The 24,922-nt window shown below is 38.1% G+C and overlaps 1 protein-coding gene across 1 annotated transcript in view; it reads right to left on the bottom strand.

Annotated features, from left to right (window-relative positions):
- LOC122788065 (keratin, type I cytoskeletal 19-like) overlaps positions 1-24,922 on the bottom strand; it is a 277,040-nt gene that overhangs the window by 59,584 nt on the left and 192,534 nt on the right. The window contains exon 6 of the mRNA XM_044054986.1: positions 12,378-12,598. Coding sequence (XP_043910921.1) covers positions 12,378-12,598 — 221 coding nt within the window. The remainder of the gene's footprint in view (positions 1-12,377; positions 12,599-24,922) is intronic.

Here is a 24,922-nt window from a genome sequence, read left to right as displayed (position 1 = left end):
CTGCATTAATCTCTATCAGACTATAAGACCTGTCTGATAACCTTTCACATAGATGGGATAGTTCCCTCTCAAACCTTGTCTGTGTTGGGTTCAATTGTGATGCATGTATGGCCTGCCCCTTCACTATGTTATTAAAAACATAACTGGGATGCATACTCCACCTATGAAGAAGGAAGTTCTTATAGCAAGGCTTTCTATAAACTCCAGTGTTGAGTAGCCCGTTCAGTAACTTCTATATATGTATAAATATATATATATATATATATATATATATATATATATATATATATATATATATCTAAAAAGGATATCCACTGGTCAGATTTCTCCATCGTAAAATTGAAATAATGTGTCAGTGAGTTAATTTCATCATAGAAACCTTGCAATTCAATGTCCAAACCTATCCACAAAAGAAACAGGTCATCCACAAAACGTCTATAAAAGACCACATGCTCAGTGAAACTATCCAAGGCAAATAGCTTTTCTTTCTCCCAATCTGCCATGACCAGGTTAGTGTAGCTGGTGGCACAAGAAGTGCCCATAGCTACGCCATCCTTCTGGAGGTATATTACTTCATTGAACATAAAGATGTTATTTTCTAATACAAGCTCAAGTAAAGCACAGATCATATCAATTTGTGAAAGGGTATAATTACTATTTCCTCTTAAACATCTGTGTATACTTTCTACACCATCATGGTTAGGTATAACTGTAAACAGTGACTGGACGTCTAATGTCACAATGATTAAATTCAAACCTGATGGTAGCGTGGTCACTCTACTGTATAAATCCAGTAAAAACTGTTTGGTATCTCTCAAAATATGTGACAATTGGTCCACTATAGGTCTTAGCTGCTTCTCTATATACAAGGACAGTGGCTCAGTGACCCATCCCCTCCCTGCTACAATGGGTCTCATAGGGGGATTAAAAGAATCTTTATGGACCTTGGGTAGTCCTTGGATAACCGGGATCAGTGGATGTGTTACAGTAAAGAATATATATAGATCATATTTGATCATTCTGCTCATAAGTAAATCCTCTAGCATATGAAATATCCTCCTAATGTGTGTCTCCACTTCGTCCATGTGTATAGTGGAATAGTACCTTCCATCACTTAACATCTGTGACATGGTTTCCTCATACTGAATTCTATCAAATACCACCACCGCCCCCCCCCCCTTGTCTGCAAGTCTAATGATTATTTTGTCGTCATTTCTCAATGTATTTAGAGCAGTCCTCTGACTCGGGGTTAAGTTGCCAAACCATTTTTTCTTCTTATTCTCACCACTCATTTTGTGTAGATCTTCTTCTACCATTTTAGTGAAAGCATCTAATAAAGGGTGCAGTACTGATACATATATACTAGGTTTCTTATATTTGGGGTTGCTACTAGTATCTAATTGTTGTCCATAGTCTAGCTTAAGCTGTATGTTACGTACAAACAACTTCACATCAATGACTAGATCAGTTATATCAGTTAGGATGGGAGGGTGGCCTAATGGTTAAGGTGTTTGCCTTACAAATACAAGGTGCAGGGTTTGAGTCTCACAAGGGATGATTGGCTAGGCTTAAAATGTCTCACAAGGGCAGTTAGCTTAGTACTAATCTATGAATATTACTCTTACCAGAGGGTATAAATGAAAGACCCTTGTTAAGGACACTTACTTCATCTGTAGTCAGTATTCTGTTTGAGATATTCCAGACTATTGTCTGGGAATTTTTTCCCACATCTTCTTGAGTGTCAGGCCAACATGATCTTCTCCCGACACCTTTCACTTCTGCCTGCCCCTGCTTATAGACCTGTTTCTCCTTCCCCTGTAAAGCTTGTTGATAGGGAAGGGGATATGCTCACTGGTTCTATCTGACTGTCCTGTTGTAGGGACTTTCCTCCTAACTACAGGCAGTTGTTCTACCACTGATTGGGAGTTAATAGCTGAAATACCACCAGGAATGTGTAAGTTAACTGTAGTCACTATGGCATGTGTGCCTGATTCATTAGATGTATCTGCCCTGCCATCACATGTGTCCACCATATTAGAAATTCCTCCCTCTACAGGGATGGGTAAAGCTGGGCTAACGTTCATAGAGACATGTAATGCAGTATCCAGTGAAAGAATATTATGTCTATTAACATTTATGCCTGCTGCATCATCATTTACTAGTCCAGTGTTAACAGTATTGACAATATGATTTACATTATCATTGACAAAGCTAGGACGTCTATTCAAAGTACTCAAGCCACGTCCTCGGGCCCTGTCAGTCCTCACAGGATCTGCCCTAGGCCATTGAAACACATATCCATTCTTAAAATCAATGGTGTCACGTTGAATCTTGGCCTGCTTTTGTTCTAAAAGCTTCTTTTCATATAAAAAGACATTATCTAGCAGCATTTCCATAAGTCTATCCACTTTTGCTGCTGGATATTTAGTTACTACATAATTCTGACAAGCTCTTATTTTATCTTTTAGTTCCACTTCTTGAGGTAGAAAAAATTCATTAAGCAACCTCATATACTTAATGCTCACCTCAAGATTGATTTGCTGCCATTTGTAGAGCAATTCAGGGTATAGCGATCCTGTGGTAGGCATCTTTAGAATGCGTAGTCCTCTTGGTATAATTCTCCAGCTTATTCACACTTCAAAATGTTGTCTTTGAGTTTGTAGTTTCTTTAATTTTAGTAGGTCCGTCTCTAGGATTTCAAAGTGCTCAATCAAACCAGACAGTTCTTCCGTAGGTGTCCCCCCTTCCGTTTCTTCTTGTTCTACAACAAACGTCATCAAGGGGTTGTCTCTTCCTGAAACACATTCTACAAATCTACACAGTTCCGGTCTACTGTGTAAGGCTGGTTCTGGATTGTAAGGTCGTTCAATACTCGCTCCTGCTAAGTCAGCCGTGTCTCCTCGGTCACTGGCTAAAAATATGCGTAAATCAAAGCAACAGAGCAAGTGACTAAGGAGTAAGTGCTCTGATGCTGAAAAACAAAGATAAACTAAAACAGAAAGCTCAGAGACACTCCAAGGCTGTGGGTGTAAATAAAGTTCTCAGATGAAAACAGTTCCAAGTAGTAAACGCCAATAAATCCAATGGACGAAGTTTAAAATGAAGAAAGATTTATTGTGCAGAGTTAGGTTAGTGCTTTCACCCTGTTGGGCTTCCTCAGACGTTTAATACATACAAAAATGGGGACACAAAGAATATATAGCCACTTAATATGACATCACTTCCTAAAATTAATCTATTTAAAAACCAAACAGAAAAAAAAAAAAAAAGTCATCTCATAAACATGCCCTAAAAATGGAAATAAAAACATACATAAATACATTCATAAATATAAAATGTAAACATAAGTAAGAATACATACTTGAATTCAACTTACAAAAAATAACGCAGTTTTTAAAAAATATTTAAATTTATAAAAAATATATTTAAATATGTTCAAATTTTATGCAATTTAAAATGTATAAAAGAACATATCTAAGTTCAACATAAAATCTCATCAGAAAGGGACATTAGTTATAGCAATATAAATTTTGTCATCTGACAGTCGATCTCCTATTTTTCAAAGCTGGCTTAATGGAGACTTTATCATTAAGACCTGGGTTCTGGTCTGCCCTTAGCCTGATGATCCAGTCAACTTCTATTCTCTCTGTGTAATTTCTAATGTCTGCACGTCTGGTACTGGGTATGTTCACTTGCAGGACCTGGAATTTGAAACTATGCTGGTCATTAGTGTGTGTGACATGCTTCGAGAGTTAGGAGATTGTATACGTATATTGTACAGGTTTTTACTATCTACAGTCAAAGTATCCCTTAACTACACACAAGACATTGGCCCAGTTAAAAATGTCTTTCATAGGCATTGGGGAGTCTTAATGGTGGATCCTGAGTTAAAGGGACTAGTAGGTACTGAACCTAATTTTGTCTATGGGAATAAGATGAATTTACAGAGACTGTTATGCTATCATAGTGGTTTCAGTGGTCAGAATGAGCTTTATTCATCTATAGGTACACAACCATGTAACAAATGTAATTTTTGTGAATTTGTTTGTGTAGAAACTCATTTCACACATCCCATCACCCTGCAACAGTTTGATTTTAGAGTAACTGCTACTTGTAATACACACCATGTGGTTTATCTGGCTAAGTACATAGCCTGCACTGCATTTTATGTAGGAAAAATTGATAGATGCCTAAGGGACAGGAGTAGGTAACACCTGTACAATATACATATACAATCTCTTAACAATGCACTCTCGAAGCATGTCACACACACTAATGACCAGCATAGTTTCAAATTCCAGGTCCTACAAGTGAACATACCCAGTACCAGAGGTGGAGGCATTAGAAATTACACAGAGAGAATAGAAGTTGACTGGATCATCAGGCTAAGGGCAGACCAGAACCCAGGTCTTAATGATAAAGTCTCCATTAAGCCAGCTTTGAAGAATAGGAGATTGACTGTCAGATGACACAATTTATATCGTTATAACTAATGTCCTTTTCTGATGAGATTTTATGTTGAACTTAGATATGTTCTTTTATACATTTTAAATTACATAAAACTTGAACATATTTAAATATATTTTTTATAAATTTTAATATTTTTCAAAAACTGTGTTATATTTGTAAGTCGAATTCAAGTATGTATTCTTACTTAAGTTTACATTTTATATTTATGAATGTATTTATGTATGTTTTTATTTCCCATTTTTAGGGCATGTTTATGAGATGACTTTTTTTTTTTCTGTTTGGTTTTTAAATAGATTAATTGTAGGACGTGATGTCATATTTAGGTGGCTATATATTCTTTGTGTCCCCTTTTTTGTATGTATTAAAGGTCTGAGGAAGCCCAACAAGGTGAAAACGCTAACCTAACTCTGCACAATAAATCTTTCTTCATTTTAAACTTCGTCCATTGGATTTATTGGAGTTTACTACTTGGAACTGTTTTAATCTGAGAACTTTATTTACGTCCACAGCCTTGGAGTGTCTCTATGCTTTCTGTTTGAGTTTATCTTTGTTTTTCAGCATCGGAGCACTTATTCCTTAGTCACTTGCTCTATTGACTTTGTTTTATGCATATTTTTAGCCAGTGACCGAGGAGACATGGCTTACTTAGCAGGAGTGAGTATTGAACTACCTTACAATCCAGAAACAGCCTTACACAGTAGACCGGAACTGTGTAGATTTGTGGAATGTGTTTCAGGAAGAGACAACTCCTTGATGATGTTTGTTGTAGAACGAGAAGGAACACCTACGGAAGAACTGTCTGGTTTGACTGAGCACTTTGAAATCCTAGGGGCGGACCTAATAAAATTAAAGAATCTACAAACTCAAAGACAACATTTTGAAGTGTGCATAAGCCGGAGAATTATACCAAGTGGACTACGCGTTCTAAAGATGCCTACCACAGGAACGCTGTACCCTGAATTGCTCTACAAATGGCAGCAAATCAATCTTGAGGTGAGCATTAAGTATGTGATGTTGCTTAATGATTTTTTTCTACCTCAAGAAGTGGAACTAAAAGATAAAATAAGAGCTTGTCAGAATTATGTAGTAACTAAATATCCAGCAGCAAAAGTGGATAGACTTATGGAAAGGCTACTAGATAATGTCTTGTTATGTGAAAAGAAGCTTTTAGAATAAAAGCGGGCCAAGATTCAACATGACACCATTGATTTTAAGAATGGACATGTGTTTCAATGGCCTAGGGCAGATACTGTGAGGACTGACAGGGCCTGAGGACCTGGCTTGAGTACTTTGAATAGACGTCCTAGCTTTGTCAATGATAATGTAAATAATATTGTCAATACTATTAACACTGGACTAGTAAATGATGATACAGCAGGCATATATGTTAATAGACATAATATTGTTTTCCCCGATACTGCATTACATATTTCTATGAATGTTAGCCCAGCTTTACCCATCCCTGTAGAGGGAGGGATTTCTAATATGGTGGACACATGTGATGGCAGGGCAGATACCTCTAATGAATCAGGCACACATGCCATAGTGAATACCGTTAACTTACAAATTCCTGATGGTATTTCAGCTATTAACTCCCAATCAGTGATAGAACAACTGCCTGTAGTTAGGAGGAAATTCCCTACAATAGGACAGTCAGATAGAACCAGTGTGCATATCCATTTCCCCATCAATGAGGTTTACAGGGGAAGGAGAAACAGGTCTATAAGCAGGGGCAGGCAGAACCGAAAGGTGTCAGGAGAACAGCATGTAGGCCTGACACTCAAGAAGATGTGGGAAAAAATTCCCAGACAATAGTCTGGAATATCTCAAACAGAATATTGACTACAGATGAAGTGAGTGTCCTTAACAAGGGGCTTTCATTTATACCCTCTGGTAAGAGTAATATAACTGATCTTGTCATTAATACAAACTTGTTTGTATGTAACATACAGCTTAAGCTAGACTATGGACAACAATTAGATACTAGTAGCAACCCCAAATATAAGAAACCTAGTATATATGTACCAGTACTGCACCCTTTATTAGATGCTTTCACTAAAATGGTAGAAGAAGATCTACACAAATTGAGTGGTGAGAATAAGAAGAAGAAATGGTTTGGAAACTTAACCCCAAGTCAGAGGACTGCCCTAAATACATTGAGAAATGACGACAAAATAGTCATTAGACCTGCAAACAAGGGGGACTGGTGGTGGTACTTGATAGAATTCAGTATGAAGAAACCATGTCACAGAATTTAAGTGATGGAAGGTACTATTCCACTATACACATGGACAAAGTGGAGACACACATTAGGAGGATATTTCATATGCTAGAGGATTTACTTATGAGCAGAATGATCAAATATGATCTTTATATATTCTTTACTGTAACACATCCACTGATCCCGGTTATCCAAGGACTACCCAAGGTCCATAAAGATTATTTTAATCTCCCTATGAGAGCCATTGTAGCAGGGAGGGGATGGGTCACTGAGCCACTGTCCTTGTATATAGAGAAGCAGCTAAGATCTATAGTGGACCAATTGTCACATATTTTGAGAGATACCAAACAGTTTTTACTGGATTTATACAGTAGAGTGACCATGCTACCATCAGGTTTGAATTTAATCCTTGTGACATTATACGTCCAGTCACTGTTTACAGTTATACCTAACCAAGATGGGGTAGAAAGTATACACAGATGTTTAAGAGGAAATAGTAATTATATCCTTTCACAAATTGATATGATTTCTGCTTTACTTGAGGTTTTTTTAGAAAATAACATCTTTATGTTCAATGAAGTAATATACCTCCAGAGGGATGGCATAGCTATGGGCACTTCTTGTGCCAACAGCTACGGCAACCAGGTCATGGCAGATTGGGAGAAAGAAAAGTTATTTGACTTGGATAGTTTCACTGAGCATGTAGTCTTTTATAGACATTTTGTGGATGCCCTGTTTCTTTTGTGGACAGGCTTGGAATTTGAATTGCAAGGTTTCTAGGATGAAATTAACTCACTGACACATTATTTTAATTTTACGATGGAGAAATATGACCAGTGAATATTCTTTTTAGATGTATATATAGAGAAGTTACTGACCGGGCTACTCAACACTGGAGTTTATAGGAAGCCTTGCTATAAGAACTCCCTTCTTCATAGGGGTGTATGCACAAAGGTTATGTTTTTAATAACATAGTGAAGGGGCAGGCCATACATGCATCATGACTGAACCCAACACAGATATGGTTTGAGAGGAAACTATCCCATCTATGTGAAAGGTTATCAGACAGGGCTTATAGTCTGATAGAGATTAATGCAGGTATTGAGAGGGCCCAGTTGCTGAGATACAATCTTGCAAGACCTTATTTTTCAGACAGGAGGGATTCCACCAGTCTTGTTATAACAGAGCGTCCAACCACTTGGAAATCTACAGTCAGAGTATCCCTTAACTACACACAGGACATTGGCCCAGTTAAAAATGTCTTTCATATGCATTGGGGAGTTTTAATGCTGGATCCTGAGTTAAAGGGACTAATAGGTACTGAACCTAATTTTGTCTATAGGAATAAGATGAATTTACAGAGACTATTATGCTATCCTAGAGGTTTCAGTGGTCAGAATTACCTTTATTCATCTATAGGTACACAACCATGTAACAAATGTAATTTTTGTGAATTTTTTGTGTAGAATCTCATTTCACGCATCCCATCACCCTACAACGGTTTGATTTTAGAGTAACTGCTACTTGTAATACACACCATGTGGTTTATCTGGCTAAGTGCATAGCCTGCACTGCGTTTTATGTAGGAAAAACTGATAGATGCCTAAGGGACAGGAGTAGGGAACACCTGTACAATATACGTATACAATCTCTTAACAATGCACTCTCGAAGCATGTCACACACACTAATGACTAGAATAGTTTCAAATTCCAGGTCCTACAAGTGAACATACCCAGTAACAGAGGTGGAGACATTAGAAATTATACAGAGAGAATAGAAGTTGACTATATCATCAGGCTAAGGGCAGACCAGAACCCAGGTCTTAACGATAAAGTCTCCATTAAGCCAGCTTTGAAAAATAGGAGATTGTCAGATGACACAATTTATATTGTTATAACTAATGTCCCTTTCTGATGAGATTTTATGTTTAACTTAGATATGTTCTTTTATACATTTTAAATTACATAAAACTTAAATATATTTAAATATATTTTTTATAAATTGAAATATTTTTCAAAAACTGTAAGTCGAATTCAAGTATGTATTCTTACTTATGTTTACAATTTATATTTATGAATGTATTTATGTATGTTTTTATTTCCATTTTTAGGGCATGTTTATGAGATGACTTTTTTTTTTTTTCTGTTTGGTTTTTACATAGATTAATTGTAGGAAGTGATGTCATATTTAGGTGACTATATATTCTTTGTGTCCCCTTTTTTGTATGTATTAAAGGTCTGAGGAAGCCCAACAGGGTGAAAGCTCTAACCTAACTCTGCACAATAAATCTTTCTTCATTTTAAACTTCATCCATTGGATTTTTTGGAGTTTACTACTTGGAACTGTTTTCATCTGAGAACTTTATTTACATCCACAGCCTTGCAGTGTCTCTAAGCTTTTGATCTTATCCTAAATTGTTTGGCATAGCTATAGATGTCCCCTAAAATTGAATCTACATATTCTAAATGCAATTAAAAAGCACCCAAATTTAGGAATGCCCCATAGAAACAAAAATACCTCACAACTAATAAAAGCAATGACAGTTAACAGTTACTTACTACCATTATTTCTGTATGGAGCATCCATCCTTCCATTCCTTCAAGCCTTTCTAAAAACTAAACTTGAGCAATTTTATAATAAGTTTTTATGCTTTACTGCAAAGAAACCCAGTCAAAGCCATAACTGTACCTTAATAAAAGAACAAAATTGGTTAGAACTACCTCATCATCTTCTGCCGATTAACCATAGCACAAAAAATAATAAACAGTCCTTTAGCCTGCCCTGCTCTTAGTACAGTTCTGTAAAATTATACCCTACAACATTCCTAAACATCAAATGATAAACCACTCCTTATCATATACAGCCAAAAAATTCTAGAGGACACTTCTTATGCTATAACATGCTAGCAAAAACCTAAAACTCACTCCCTATAACAATAAGATCATCACCAAAAACTCTACGTACTCAGAACTTCTTTAAAAACATTTCTGACTACTTCCTAGTTCTGCTCATGCTCCACACTAGGCTAGTTCAGTTCTATAATCCATTGTTCTTTTTCACTCCACCTCCATTTTCTAACCACAGTTTTATCTCTTACCCCACTTTCTTGCAACCATCTTCTCCCTTCACTCCCCCAGCTAAAGCTGTTTTCATTTTTCTGCCCTACTGTCACATGCAATCTTCTCATGTATACACATATTCCTTTTTTACAAACCTATGTTGCTCTCTCTTTGATGTCTAACTTTCTTTCTCAGCTTATTAGTAATCATTTCCTTAAGTAACTGCTGTCCATTATTATCTTTTTTTTAATTCAAGTATTTTCCCTACTTATTTCACCCTTGCTTCTGCCTTTCTTCACTACTTCTAAATTAAACAAATTAAGCTTAGTCCTCTAACTAGACTATCTTACTGTCTCTTTGGTCACTATGTATTTTTATACTTCATCATATTATATATCTATAACAATGATAATATAGTATTTGTAAAAATTACAATCTGTAGCAATTGTTTATATTTGCTACATTCTTCTGTTTTGCTTTCCTGTAATATGCTGGAGCTTTTCTGCTCGAACCGCCTCTGAAATCAGTTTACTGCCAAGCTGGGCTTTCCCAGTAAAGCAGTGTCAATAAACAAATAAAAAAATACATTTATTTTACCTTGGAAGAGTGGGTGTTGAAGTGACAGTTAGCTACTCTTCCTTTACTGGGGTAATGCTGATTTTGTTAAATGGAAGTTTTGATAATTTTCAGTTTACTGCCAAGCTGGGCTTTCCCAGTAAAGCAGTGTCAATAAACAAATAAAAAAATACATTTATTTTACCTTGGAAGAGTGGGTGTTGAAGTGACAGTTAGCTACTCTTCCTTTACTGGGGTAATGCTGATTTTGTTAAATGGAAGTTTTGATAATTTATATTTGCCTTTTACATGTGGAATCCTATGTTTGTCGATGTTACAGGAATCATACCAGAAAAGTCATTCCTGACTGTTTTTTGCCAGCTTACTATTCGTTTTGAAGAAAGTAATGGCAAATTCAGGAGTATTGAAATTCCTTCTCTTTTCCTTACACTGAACACAGTGCTGCAGGCAGCCTGATTACATTTGCTACTCCTCTGTTGTACTTTTTTTTTCTCTGCATCATTAAAAGCTCTTCTTTTTGAGAATACATCCTTGAAATACTCATTAATTCCTATCCACCAGCCCTATATGCAAAACTCAGTTTGAATATTTCATTGTAGCTTGGAAGAATGGCTTTTGACTTCTGAGTGTCCATGTACTTGGCGTGGCACATATGCATTCCATTTCCTCCGATCATGGGTCTGGTGAATTGAATGGAACAATCTTTTCTGTTCTCTTCTGCTGTTCCTAAACATTCAGAATGAAAAACAATGTGTTGAGAGTGCTAAACTCAACCAGGAACAAAACTGCACTCTAAGCTGTATCGAATAACAATACCAGGAGTCCACCAGATAAAAGGTTTAATGCACAATCCAGAGTCAAGTGCTTTTGTCCTGCTAAACATTTCCTAAACATTCCCCAAGTTATAAATGTTTTACTGTCAAAGTACAATACCTTACCCTATTTGGCACAGAACTGTGATTGCCAGTTTTCTGCTAATATGAAATCCTCTCCGAGTCCTTTTTTAAGCTGCTGGCTAATCTGTGATGACCCAATTAACATTAATATTATCCCCAACAGGTTCACGTGTTTCAAAAGGAAAAAATGTAGGTCAACCACCACAGAGTAAAAAAATATATACAAACTGGTTTATTAAACAAATACAAGTTAGTGCTTTTACAGGACTGCCACTTCTTCAGACCATAAAACAAAGCAAAAATAAGTCAGTATTTAATAAAACAAAGAAACAATAGAAACACAGAAAAAATAAATATTTAAAATGCAACCAATAAAAGAATAAGACCACTTATAAATAGGTTCATGTGTTTGTGGGGAATGTCAGAAACAGAGCAGCTACACAGACTAACACTAAGACCAAGCCCTGCGGTAAACCTCCACCCTTTAGTAGCCTGGTTGTCAGGTGACACAGTTCCTGTTATCACTGTCCTCGCAAATCAGTGCTCATTCACCTTTATCATTTCACTCTTTTGTTCTTTATGTCATCCAGCTTCTCCACCAGTTGTCTTTGTAGTTCTGTGTGTTTGTGTGTGTGTGTGTGTGTGTGTCAGATTAAATGAGTATTGAAAATGCGCAATAGAGGTTATAGGCATCATTACATCCTATATTCACCAAAGTTGGTTTTCCAATTTGCATGCCAGTAGGAAACATTATCTTAAAGCACAGTCAGTATTTTATTAGAAGACCACTATAGGGATAAAATTACATTTTACTTTATGATGGCACTATCTCAGAATATGCAGGAGGAAAGTTATATTAGTTAACCCCTTAAATGACTGCCTCCTCTGTTAGAAGTAAAATTTTTGCAACAGATGTATACATTTATTATTACTTTTTTTGTTGCCAGGAAAAGAGCAGTTAGTAATGGTATCAATCTAGCTAGAACACAATACATTTTCTGACTTCATATACGCACAAGGCAAAAAAGACATAAACCATGACTCAATGGCTAGTAAGAGATACCACTAGCATCTCAAGAAAAACTTAGACTTGGACGACTGAAAATATCCAATAGCTGATCAAACAAATCAGAGCATGAAAAATAGTTGCTTACCCAATATCTTTTTCCTCCATTAATTGGCGATATGTATTGATTTCCATCTCTAGCCTGGTCTTGGTGTCTAGGAGAATGGCATACTCAATACTCTGTCTCTCTGTTTCCATCCTCAGCTGTCCAAGCTCTGCCTCCAGTGTGTTCACTGCCTGCTGTAACTGTTGCAGCTGTAGGCCATAGCGATTCTGAGTTTCTTCAAGAGTTTCATCCAAAGATATTTTCTTGTTGAGATAAACACAAAAATCAAATGTAGCACAAAATAAAAAAAAACTCTACTTGTACACATTTGCATGCCTCATTTCCTTGATGTCTGTTCATTTATTTTATTTTGCACACCTTATACTATTTCTGATTAGGGCTAAGCTCCAGCAGTGCCTAGTTCCTCATACTTGTGCTTTGGTGATCAGATGGCATCCATATATTCACAGCTTTACAAGTTTTTATAGGTATATCAAGCATTTATATCTCTTAGTCCATGGTAACATTTTCTCATGCACAAGAAAAACTTACAATATCTTTTATCATTAATCAGCCTCTTATAACAATGTTTTTCATACAGAAGACTTAAAAGCACACTTTTATTAGAAAAAAGACAATGTGAGTGTATCACTGCACACAAAAAAGACTACTATTGTCTAGTATTTTATCTTCCTTTCATTTGAAAGTGAAGGGTATGAACAGGGCTCCCAAGTCGGTAGTTATCTAATTATTCGTTTAACATAAATGTTTACCCTGATATGCTGGTGCTTTTTTTTAACTAACTGGGAATATTCCATTAGGAATCATTTACAGTCTTGACCCAGACCACAAGGACAATGATAAATGTAATATAGACAATTTAGATTGTCAGTAAATAAGCATCTTTTAAGAGACTGATGAAAAAACATATATGAAGGTGTGATGCCTGTGCAGTGGCCCAGGTATCAAGGGGCCTCAATCCTCACCACTAACACCAGTGAGGGGCATCCACATTGGGAGGATAACAAGTGCACACACAGTAAAGTACAATTCCCCTTAAGAGCACACAGAGATCACAGTCAGTCTGGGACTGGTTTCTTCCTTTCTCTCCAGATCCCCAATAAGACTCCCTATTGGCACAGCTATAGGGTTCAGATCTCAGCCGAGTGGTCAAGCCAAATCCTCCAGCACCCTCTCTGTTCAACTAGTGCTTCATGTGCCTGCCCAAGTAGCTAACACACACACACACACACACACACACACACACACACACACACACACACACACACACACAACACACACACACACACACACACACACTTTAAGATATGATTTATATACAAACAGACACTCACGTGGAAGGCTGGCACAGGTTCTCTAGCTATGCCCCCTTCTGCCCAGACTATAAGGTAGAAATCACTGCCACCAACCATTGCTTATCATCTACTAATAAAGCCCCTCCCAAAGGGTGACCAATTCTATTGTGCAATGTTATAGTTATCCATTTGGTAAGTGTGATGAACAGCAAGGCTATTGGAGTGGCTTGTACAGTATCACCAAATACATGCAAGTACTCTCGGATCTTAAATTATCTCTACACAAAACAGCTACAGTTGAAATGTTTAAAAATATTTAATAATAAATAATAGGAACACAAGACAATACTCATTAGTTCAACACAATGACAATAGAGTGTTCATAAATCACAGGAAATACTATAAAACAACATTGTAGGACAGTCTCACATACATATAGAAAACAGCAAGACTAATCTTACTATTTCTATCTATCTCTAAGAGAAATCAGTGTTCTAAATATCTTACTTAGAGCAAAGCAAAGTGCTGGTGAGTTGTTGTCAGCTTCAGAACAAAATACAAAATGCATTTATTTCTTTCTGAGATAGTCCTTAAATTGATAATAAACATTACTGCTGAGTCATTTCAGATTACATCATTCTTGTCACTTCTGATTTATTTCCCAGGCTAACAGAACTCAAAATGTAACATTTCTTTGTGATCTGCAGCTGCCAGGAAGTCACAGCAATAAAAGACACTTTACATGTGAAACCTAATAATTAGCTCTGTCTTAAGACAATAGAAAGCATTTCCAGTTGCAGGCATCCTGTCTACTAACTTTAGATCAGACACAGTCATAAAATTATTTACTTATCAGCTTTCTACCAGCAGAGTGCACTGTGATTACATTTTGAAATTCAGCACATAACACAGTTTTCTTACATTTGTCAAACAAGCCTGTAGATCATATTAATATTTTCAAGGTCATAGAATCATTTACAAAATTCTATCCAGCTGGGATAACAGCCCCTCAGTTTATCACATTTCTCCTCCTCTGAGAACTCAAGCTAGATTTTCAAGTGACCCTTAAAAAACATTGCTTGAGAGGGTTCAATCTAGGTAGGTATAACTTACCCCATTCCCTGTCTTGACAGCCCATCTGTGTTGGCATTGCTAATCCCAATGCGGTGCTGCACTGACATATCACATGCTTGCAACCCTAGGCTCCGCCTTCATAACTTGGCATTTTGCTGGCTGGCTTGATGTAACCATGTTAGGAGTTTTGTGATCTGTAACTACAGTGAATTTCCTTCCATACAGATAAGGCTGAAGTTTATGCAGTGCCCACACTGTGGTTAGACATTCCTTTTCTACCACTGCATAGCATTCCTCCCTGGTTGGAGCCTACAACTGAGATAAAACACTAGGTGCTCTTCTCCCTCTGAAGAAATACAAGTACAGCCCCCACCCCATGGTTCGACGCATCCACTTACACAACAAATTCTTTGCTGTAATATGGACTGGCTAACACATGGGGTCCTCCCAAAGCTTCTTTAAGCTTCTGGAATGCCTGCTCACATGCTGTGATCTACACTACCTTATCTGGCCTGTTTTTCCTTGTCAGGTCTGTGAGGGGAGCAACTATGGCACTATAACTGGGGGCAAACTCCCTGTAGTACCCTGCTGTCCTTAAAATGCCCTCACGTGCTTTTTGGTAACAGGTGCAGGCCATGCCTGAATGGCTTCCACTTTGGCAGGATCTGGCCTGATCTTGCCACTCCCACTCTATTTCCCAGGTAGGAGATCTTTGCCATACCCATCTGACATTTGCTGGGCTTAATGGTAAGCCCTTCCCTCTGTAGTCTGCCCAGCACCTCCCTGACATGCTGAACATGATCTTGCCAGAAATGGCTGTAGATGGCAATATCATCTAGGTAAGTAGGGGCAAAATTTCCTGCTCCTGCTAGGATATGATCGACCAGCCTCTGGAAAGTCACTGGGGCATTTTCTTCCCAAAGGGCATTTTTGTGAACTAATACAAGCCAAAAGAAGTCACAAAGGCTGACCCCTCTCTAGCACTGGGAGTCAAGAGCACCTGCCTGTAACCCTTGGTAAGATCAGTGGTGGTAAAGATAATTAGCCCCACCTAGCTGCTCTAGGGCTTCATCTGTCCTAGGCATGGGATAAGCATCTGATTCTGTGTAACTATTTAATTTCCTGTAGTCCACACAGAACCTGGTGCTGCCATCCTTCTTTGGCACCAGCACCACTGTGGAGGCCAAGGGACTGTTGGACTTTTGAATTATCCCTAGTTACAGCATTTCTTGTATCTCCTCCCTCAAAGTCTGTTTGACTCTCTCAGGCACCCTATAAGAGGCCTGCCTAATAGGCCTTTGGTGTCCTGTATCCACCTGGTACTGCACCATGTGGGTGCACCCTGGTTTCCCAGTGAACATGTCCCAAACTCCTGTAACACTGCTCGGATTTCTCAAACCTGAGTAGGCGATAAATGCTGGGACATTGCTACCCCTTCCAGTGGGGTGTCAGTCCGAGCCTCACTAAGGAGATCACTCAATAGATCTCTCTCAGACTCTTCCTACAATCCACTGCAAATACTCAGCACAAAGTCCTCCCTATCATGGTAAGGTTTCATCATGTTAACATGGTACAATTTGTGCTCCTGCCTCCTGCCTAGCAGTTCCACCATGTAGTTAACATCACTAACCTTACTTGCCACCTTGTAGGGTCCCTCCCAAGCTGCCTGCAGCTTGTTGTGTCTGACAGGAATGAGAACCATTACCTGCTGCCCTACAGCCTACTCTCTAGCTCGAGCATTCCTGTCATACCAGACCTTTTTCTGCTGTTGGGATTCTGCCAGCATCTCCTGGGCCAAGCCCATGAGTTCCCTGAGCCTTGTCCTGAGGTTTAGGACATATGCCACAACAGACTCCTTGTGAGATTCACACTCACCTTCCCACTCATCTTGAATTAAGTCTAGAGGCCCTCTCACCCTATGCCCATACAGCAACTCAAAGGGAGAAACACCTGTTGATTCCTGGGAACCTCTCTGTAAGCAAACAACAGATAGGGAAATATTTGTCCCAAGTCCTCGTAAACTGGTCTGCAAATGCCCATAGCATGGACTTGAGTGTAGAGTTTAACCTCTCAACAAGACCATTAATCTGGGGATGGTAGGAGTGGTCTTTAGGTGCTTCACCCCACAGTACTTCCACAGACAAGTCAGCAGGTCTGACATGAAATTGGAACCTCTGTCAATCAGTATTTCTTTTTGGAAGCCTACCCTGCTGAAAATCTCTAACAAAGCATTTTCCACATTTTCCATCTCAATGGAGAACAAAGCCATGGGCTCAGGGTATCTTGTAGCATAATCTACTACCACTAGGATATACCTTTTCCTGTGGAACTTGGGGTACTCAGAGGCTCCACAATATCCATAGCTACCCTCTGAAATGGCTCCTCAATCACAGACAAAGGCATCAAAGGAGCTTTCACCTTGTCTTCTGCCTTGTCTACCTTTTGGCACTGCTCACAGGTCCTGCAGTACCCTGTTACATCTCTGGAAATCCCAGGCCAATAAAAGTTCTGCATAATACATCTTGTTGTACATTTTATGCCCATATGACCCGCAAAGGGAATATCATGGGCTATGGCTAGAAGTGTCAGATGGTAGGCTCTAAGCACTACCAACTGCTGTATTCTCTCACCCTCTAGCCCTCTTTTAGGGGTTTATTCTGTATACAGTAACCCTTTGTCCCAGTGTACAGAATCCCCCTTCTCTTAAAAATCAGGTGCCTCACTAGCTACCTCTCTCAGACCTTGTAATGTAGGGTTTGAGAGCTGAGCCTGTCTCAGCTCTCTCTTTGTAACCCTTTCCAGTTCTCCTTCCACAGGAAGTCTGGCATCCTCTGACAGCAGTGCCTCACTATCAGTCTGGGTACTACTACTACTACTCACCTCACCTCTACCTTTGCAATCACTCTGCCCAAGAGAACATCAGTACCCACAAGCAACTGTGGATCACCTTTAGTCTCACTGCTAAAGGGTAGCTCCCTCCCTGAAGTAACCATCCCACCAGTCCTGGCTGCAAGTATGTGGTCTGACTCGGTCTCCCCAGGCTACTAGGCCTACATGCTTGTCCCCAAACCTGACTGCATGTAACTGCATTAACACATGTTACTGCCTTATTGAAGTCCTTCCCTATCAGGACATCTGCAGGGTGGTAGTTTGGTACCCCTGTTGTCTCAAGATAACCTACTAATGGCATTTTGTCATTCCCATCTCACCAGTCCTGGCTGCAAGTATGTGGTCTGACTCGGTCTCCCCAGGCTACCAGGCCCACATGCTTGTCCCCAAACCTGACTGCATGTAACTGCATTGACACATGTTACTGCCTTATTGAAGTCCTTCCCTATCAGGACATCTGCAGGGTGGTAGTTTGGTACCCCTGTTGTCTCAAGATAACCTACTAATGGCATTTTGTAATTCCCACTTACTGGCTCTCTAACATTTTATTCCCATCCTTGCCCCCATGTACATCTGTATGCTACATGGCCCCACTGGTTGCATTTAAAATATTTAACCCTAGGTCCTGGACATGTACCTGGACTAGTGGCTTCCCCTGCTACTGTCAGATTCAGTTGGGACAGTCTGGGCTGCCCACCATGGGTTCCCTTAGACCCATGAGTAACACTAGGGGTCCCTTTCCTGTGCAGGGATGCCCTGCTTGCTAGGTATAGGTCTCCCTTCTTCCCCAACTCATCTGCAGTAGAGCATTGTCTATCAGCTAACCAAATCCTCATGTCCTCAGGCAAAATGCTAAGGGCTTGTTCCCTCACCAAAAGGTCTGCCAGCCTTTCAAAAGTAGTGACCTGACATCCACTCACTCACATAAATGCTTAGTTCAGCAACATATTCACATACACTTTCATCTACCTTGCGTCTGTGCTCATGAAACTTTTTCGTATAAGCTTCAAGTGTTAGCTTAAAAAATTCTAGCGAACAATTTTTTACAGCTTTATAATTTAAAAAGTAATTGTCAGACAATTTGGAAACTTTTTCCTGTAAGCTTCAAGTGTTAGCTTAAAAATTTTTAGCGAACAATTCTTTACTGCATTATAATTTAAAAAGTCATTGTCAGACAATTTGGAAAAAAACAGTTACAGCTTTACCAAAGGGGTCAGGAACCATACCCAGAGCCATTGGTCAACAATATACTGTTTACATACCCTCTCAAACATATGAATGAAAGTATTAAAATTATCCCCCTCTGTAAACTGTGGAAGAAATGTACTGACCTTTGTTGCTTCTGGGATTTAGTTACTCCCATCCCTAATACCTCCATGACTTTGACGAAGAGTTAGTATCTCCTTTTCATGATGCCTCTGCCACTCCTTCTCCTAAGCTTCCAGGTGTAGCTGTTTATCATTTTCCTCACTCTCTAGATGCCTCACTCTCTTTGTTGCAAACTCTTGGCCTCAAACTGAAGTCTCTTTAGCTCCAGAGGAATTTTTAAGTACTTTGTAGAAAGGTTGAGCTGTCCATTCTCTGAGTGTTGTACATCTCCACAGCCAGTCTGATCATCTTCCTGGTTGCTACTCTGGATGCAGCTGTGACCATAGCTGCAATCATGTCTGCCTTAGTCAGGTTTCCATGCACAAGTCCTTTAGCCTGGCACATCTCAGTCAAGTGGCTTCTTGTCAGCTTGCCATACTTCTCTGATGACATGCTTGCCTGATCTCCCTGACTAACTAAGTTAACAAAATAAATAAACAATTGTGATCTGAACTCTGAATGTTCACTGTGTGGCTGATTTAGAATACAAAAAACACATTTAGTGATCACTGTACACGATCTACAGGAATTCAATATCCACACCACGACAAGCCAGTTAATATGTGATGTGGCTAACTCACCACCATGACCCAATTAATATTTGATGTGGATATCCCACCACTGCAAAATAATTAATATTTGATGCCTGTGCACTGTCCCAGTAATCAAGGAGCATCAATCCTCACCACTAACACCAGTGACGGGCATCCACATTGGGAGGGTAACAAGTGCACACACAGTAAAGTACAATTTCCCTTTTGAGCACACAGATCACAGTCAGTCTGGAGCTGGTTTCTCCCTTTCTCTCCAGATCCCCAATAAGACTTCCCACTGGCACAGCTATAGGGTTCATATCTCAGCCAAGTGGTCAAGCCAAAACCTCCAGCACCCTCTCTGTCCAACCAGTGCTTCATTTCCCTGCCCAAGTATCTAACATACAAACTTTGAAACATGATTTATATACAAACACACAGACACTCATGGGGAAGGCTGACACAGGTTCACTAGCTATGCCCCTTTCTGTGCAGACTATAAGGTAGAAATCACTGTCACCAATCACTACTTATCAGCTACTAATAAAGCCCTTCCCAAAGGGTGACCAATTCTACTGTGCAATGTTATTATTATCCAGTTGGTAAGTGTGATGAACAGTGAGGCTATTGGAGTGGCTAGTGCAGTATCACCATATGCATGCAAGTACGCTAAGAGCTTAAATTATCTCTACACAAAACAGCCACAATTGAATGGTTTAAAACATTTAATAATAAGTAATAAAAACACAAGACAACACTCATTAGTTCATCACAATGACACTAGAGAGTTCAGAAATCACAGGAAATACTTTAAAACAATGTTGTTGGACAGTCTCACATAAATATAGGAAACAGCTAGACTAATCTTACCATTTCAATCTATCTCTAAGAGAAATCACTGTTCTAAATCTCTTACTTATAGAGCAAAGCAAACTGCTGCTGAGTTGTCAACTTCAGAAAAAAATACAAAATGTGCTTCTTTCTTTCTGAGATAGTCATTAAATTGGTAATGCACATTACTGCTTAGTCATTTCAGATTACATCATTCTTGTCACTTCTGATTTATTTCCCAGGCTAACAGGACTCAAAATGTAACATTTCTTTGTGATCTGCAACTGCCAGGAAGTCACAGCAATAAAATACACTTTACATGTGAAACCTAGTAATTATCTCTGTCTTAAGACAATAGAAAGAATTTCCAGCTGCAGACATCTTGGCTCCAAGTTTGAGATCACACACAGTCATAAAATTCTTTACTTATCAGCTTTCTTCCAGCAGAGTGTACTGTGATTACATTTTTTGAAGCTCAGCACATAACATAGTTTGCTTACATTTGTCAAACATACCCGTGGATCATATTAATATTTACAAGGACATATAATCATTTACAAAATTAAATCTAGCTGGGCTGGCATCCCCTCAGTTTATCACAGAGGGTACAGAGCAAACTGACACTGATTTGAGAAGAACATTCAGAATTTACAGAGATGGCTCGTAGAGGTCAAGATTGAACCAGTCCTAGAGCTACAAGGCAAAAGCCTTAATCACTAAAAGGCAATGTGGATTAAACTATGGGAATTTTTCAATGATGTTTATGAATCTTAATTTACTATTATTTTGTAATCAGACTTGTGCCAAGCACTGTTTATTGAAATTCACCTAATAACTGCCTTGATTTAGCTGAAAATTGATTGCAGCAAAAATATGCTTAAAAGGATTACCTAGGTTACCTGGGATTTTCATGATCTCTGTATTGTACCAACTTATATGTGTATGTATTTATTATCTGATAATTACAAGGGGTCCAAACCCAGAGAACTGGGATAATAAGAAGACTGTCTCCGTCCTTCTGAAAGAGATTGTGATAATTTGTGTCTTTTAAATGGAAAGAATCTAACTTCTGATTAATAAAAAGTCTTGTTTCCTTTTTGTCTCTTAAATAGAAAAATACTGTGTATAAGCACAAGAAAAGATATATAAGCACATTGCTTAAAGCATTAAAAATTACTGTTGTTATGCTCCAACTGTGCATTGTCAAATGTGGCTTTGTCAGTCATCAATCATCAAAATGGTAGGAATTGTTTGAATGAGTGATGTGGTGAATTTTTAGTATTGCAGATTAGTGCAACATGATGGTATGTATGGATGTGAGTGTTAGAAGTGTGAGAGCTGGACAGATGCATGCTGTGTATATAGTATAATTACAATTCTCTATTGAAGATCAGTACAGGAGCTTCTCTACTACATGTTGAGTGTAAACAGGAGGATTAATTAGCTTGACAGACAAATCCCAGTGAAGCAGGACTCCATGATTGCTGGAAAGTGAGTGTACGAACGTGCATTTTCTGTGTATACACCAGCAGTGACTTATTTATTTTGGGAGATTTAACTTCTTAATATCTGTACAGTTGGTATATGTGTGAGTGGGGGGAGGCTCACTCCATGCATGGAGGAATACTGCTTTTTCATCAGTTTGACTTCCTGAGCAGGTTTGTTCAGCAAGGTTGTTCTTCACTACCTATAACTCAATGAGTAATAGTGGAAGTGAGTTGTAAGGGCAGTTTGAGAATGGAAACCATTTGACTGAAAACATATTACTGGTGTTTTTTCCCCTTTACCAGTGCTGGTGCAACCTTACAGTTTAAGAGGGGTTCGTCATTGTCTACAAACAATTTTTGACCATCCTTCAGCACAATACATATTCAACCAAATCATTTAGACCCCTTATGTAAAACTCAAAGAGTCTTTGGAATACTTATGACATGATATAATGAAAGTATGGTACTATATTCAAGTGAGGCAGTGTTAACAGATGTATATGGGTTTCTATGTAAGTGTAACAGTTATTGGAATAAATGCAGTGCATGAGTAAATGGTAGAGTGAAAATGTGTTGCATGCAAGTGTGCCAAGACAAGGGTGGTAGCTAGTTTGTCTTCTTGTGGTGCTGGCACAAATGCAGTGATAATATAATGAAATAAATGCATCTGGAGGTGAAGCCCATTAAGTTGGTGTGTGTGAGGTGTACAATGTCTTACATAACTTGACCTGTCTCTATTCATATAATGTATCTTTATCTTTGTATAGCTATGTTATATGTGGGTCTTTATCACATCGTCGAACTTGTATAAATTCAAACAATGTAATATCTAACCCAAAAGTCCGAAACGCAAAAATAGCAAAGACACGGCACATCGATTTTTTTCCCAGGGAAAAAAATCGGTGGGCCATTTTTGGGGCTTTGCTATTTCCTCCACTGCGGTGAGATCTCGGCATTCATATATTTAAGTACAGAGTGTATGGAGGGCAGCCCCCCACATTGGGGGGGCGTGGGGGGTGAAGCCCCCCCTTTAGTTTAAGGTTTATGTTTTTTTTTTTTGTTAGGAAACAGTGATTTTTTTTCCCTGTGAAAAAATTCACTGTTCTGTGTGCTCGTTATTTTGCAGTTTTGGATTTTTGGGTTCAATATTGCATTGTTCGAACTTATACAAGTTTGACAATATGATATATATATGTGATCAGATTTTTTTTATTTCAATCAAAAAATATCAAACAAAAAACATGCTTTTTTTATCTCAGTCTTTCTTGGGTCACCTATCTATAATCATTAAATATCATCCTGTTTTTCTCATATGATTCCCTCTTCTTTATGAAAGATAATATCCACTTAGAAATTGAGAAATCCCTTAAGGATTCTTTTTTCATACCCCCCTCTTTCTCATTCTTCAATACTATAAATATTAATTTCTTTAATTTTATTTTTACACGGCTTCTGGTGAAACCTGATAACATTTTTTATTTCCCTGTTCTGAACTGCTGGTATTATTTCTTTGTTTTTGGCAAAGGTGAGGCCTTCAAAGCTGCATATAATTCTTTAGATGGGTTTTATAACTTTCCCAATAAACAGAGATAGCATCCTAATATTAACCAATAAAGGTACCTCTTTTGATATATCCCAGTTACCAGCCAGACTTTTTTCATGCCTTTCATATCACATACTTACTTTAAGACCATCTGGTATGACTACTTCCATGATCCTTTCTACTTTTGCTCATGGTATTGCTGACCTTCCAGTTTTGTACTGTTATTATTTTTTCTTTTTAATATTTTCCTGCTATTACTTACCACATAGGTTTGTTGCACATTTGTAAATAATTTAAACTGCAATGTTTTACAACATTCTTTCAAATTTCCCAGGTTTATTTCCAGCCTTATACTGCTTTGTCTGAATTAGTCTTGTTATCTATCTGTGCCAACATCAAAAAAGGCATACTTCTCTTTGATGGACGTTGCTGTTGTTAATTAAGTAGTCACCGAAGAGGACCAAGTCTGATACTGATCCCTTTAATACCCCACATGCTAACTTCCCTTTTTCTGAGTGGACTTCATTTACTATTACACTTTGTGTTTTTGTCTAGACATTATCAGGTTTTCACCAATTCATCAATGAAAAAATTGGTCCAATTTGATTTCTAACATTTTGTGTGGTACAATGTTAGATGCTTTGATAAAGTCTATGTTGACCACATATACTGCCCCACTTCAGCTACTACCCTAGGCAAACAGTCGAAGAATGCTATTCACTTTTTTGCATGACTTCAGATCTTTGAATTCATAGTATCTTGGATTTAGAAAATCACATGTTTTCAGATATTCCACATTTCTCATTTGGTAGTGGTTCTGAAATTCATCCTATATATAGAGTCAGACTGAGAAATCAGTACTTTTTAGCTAGTGCCTTGCTTCTAATGGGAGAAGGATAATCACATCTGCCCTTTTTCATTAGTCCAAAGCTATAGTTAATGGTATTAAAAACTCTCCTTAACTTCACAATAATTGTTAGATGAATCTCATCAGATTCCATTTCTTTGTTTACCTTTATTTTTATGACAATTTCTTCTGTAAAATGCTGGGATAAACTGTTATACTTGCACAGTTCTTCAGAACAGATATGAGAAAATCTTCCATTTTAATTCATAATACAAGATGTTAAGGATTCCCTTGACATACATGCATGTTTTGATATCTAAAGACATGCTCATTTGTTTTTTTACCTTTAGTACTTTGTGTTAGCAGTTGCACTGTTTTCCTCTTTATATTTATTGTCTGTTCATACTGTACCATAATTTTATTGCAGTGGTGCTTAGGTCTTTAGCACCTAAATAAGATTAAATTTGAATAAAAATGGTTCACTATTAAGATATAATTTTGGTAGCATAAGTAGATATAAACACATGACAATGTAAATGATTAATGTATAGCATCATGGTGTTTTGAAACCAAAAATCTGTCTACACAATAATGCAAAAAATATAATTTCTTCAGGTCTAGCCACATGGCGATATATACTTTGACTCTAGTTGATTCAGTCACATTGACCAATGTTGATGTGATATCTCAACCTCATGT

Source organism: Protopterus annectens, chromosome 13.part0 (genome assembly GCF_019279795.1).
Source record: "Protopterus annectens isolate FY-2018-M chromosome 13.part0, PAN1.0, whole genome shotgun sequence".
Classification (NCBI taxonomy): Eukaryota; Metazoa; Chordata; order Ceratodontiformes; family Protopteridae; genus Protopterus; species Protopterus annectens.
The sequence above is the reverse complement of the archived record's forward strand: the minus strand, read 5'-3'. Positions and strand labels throughout refer to the sequence as shown.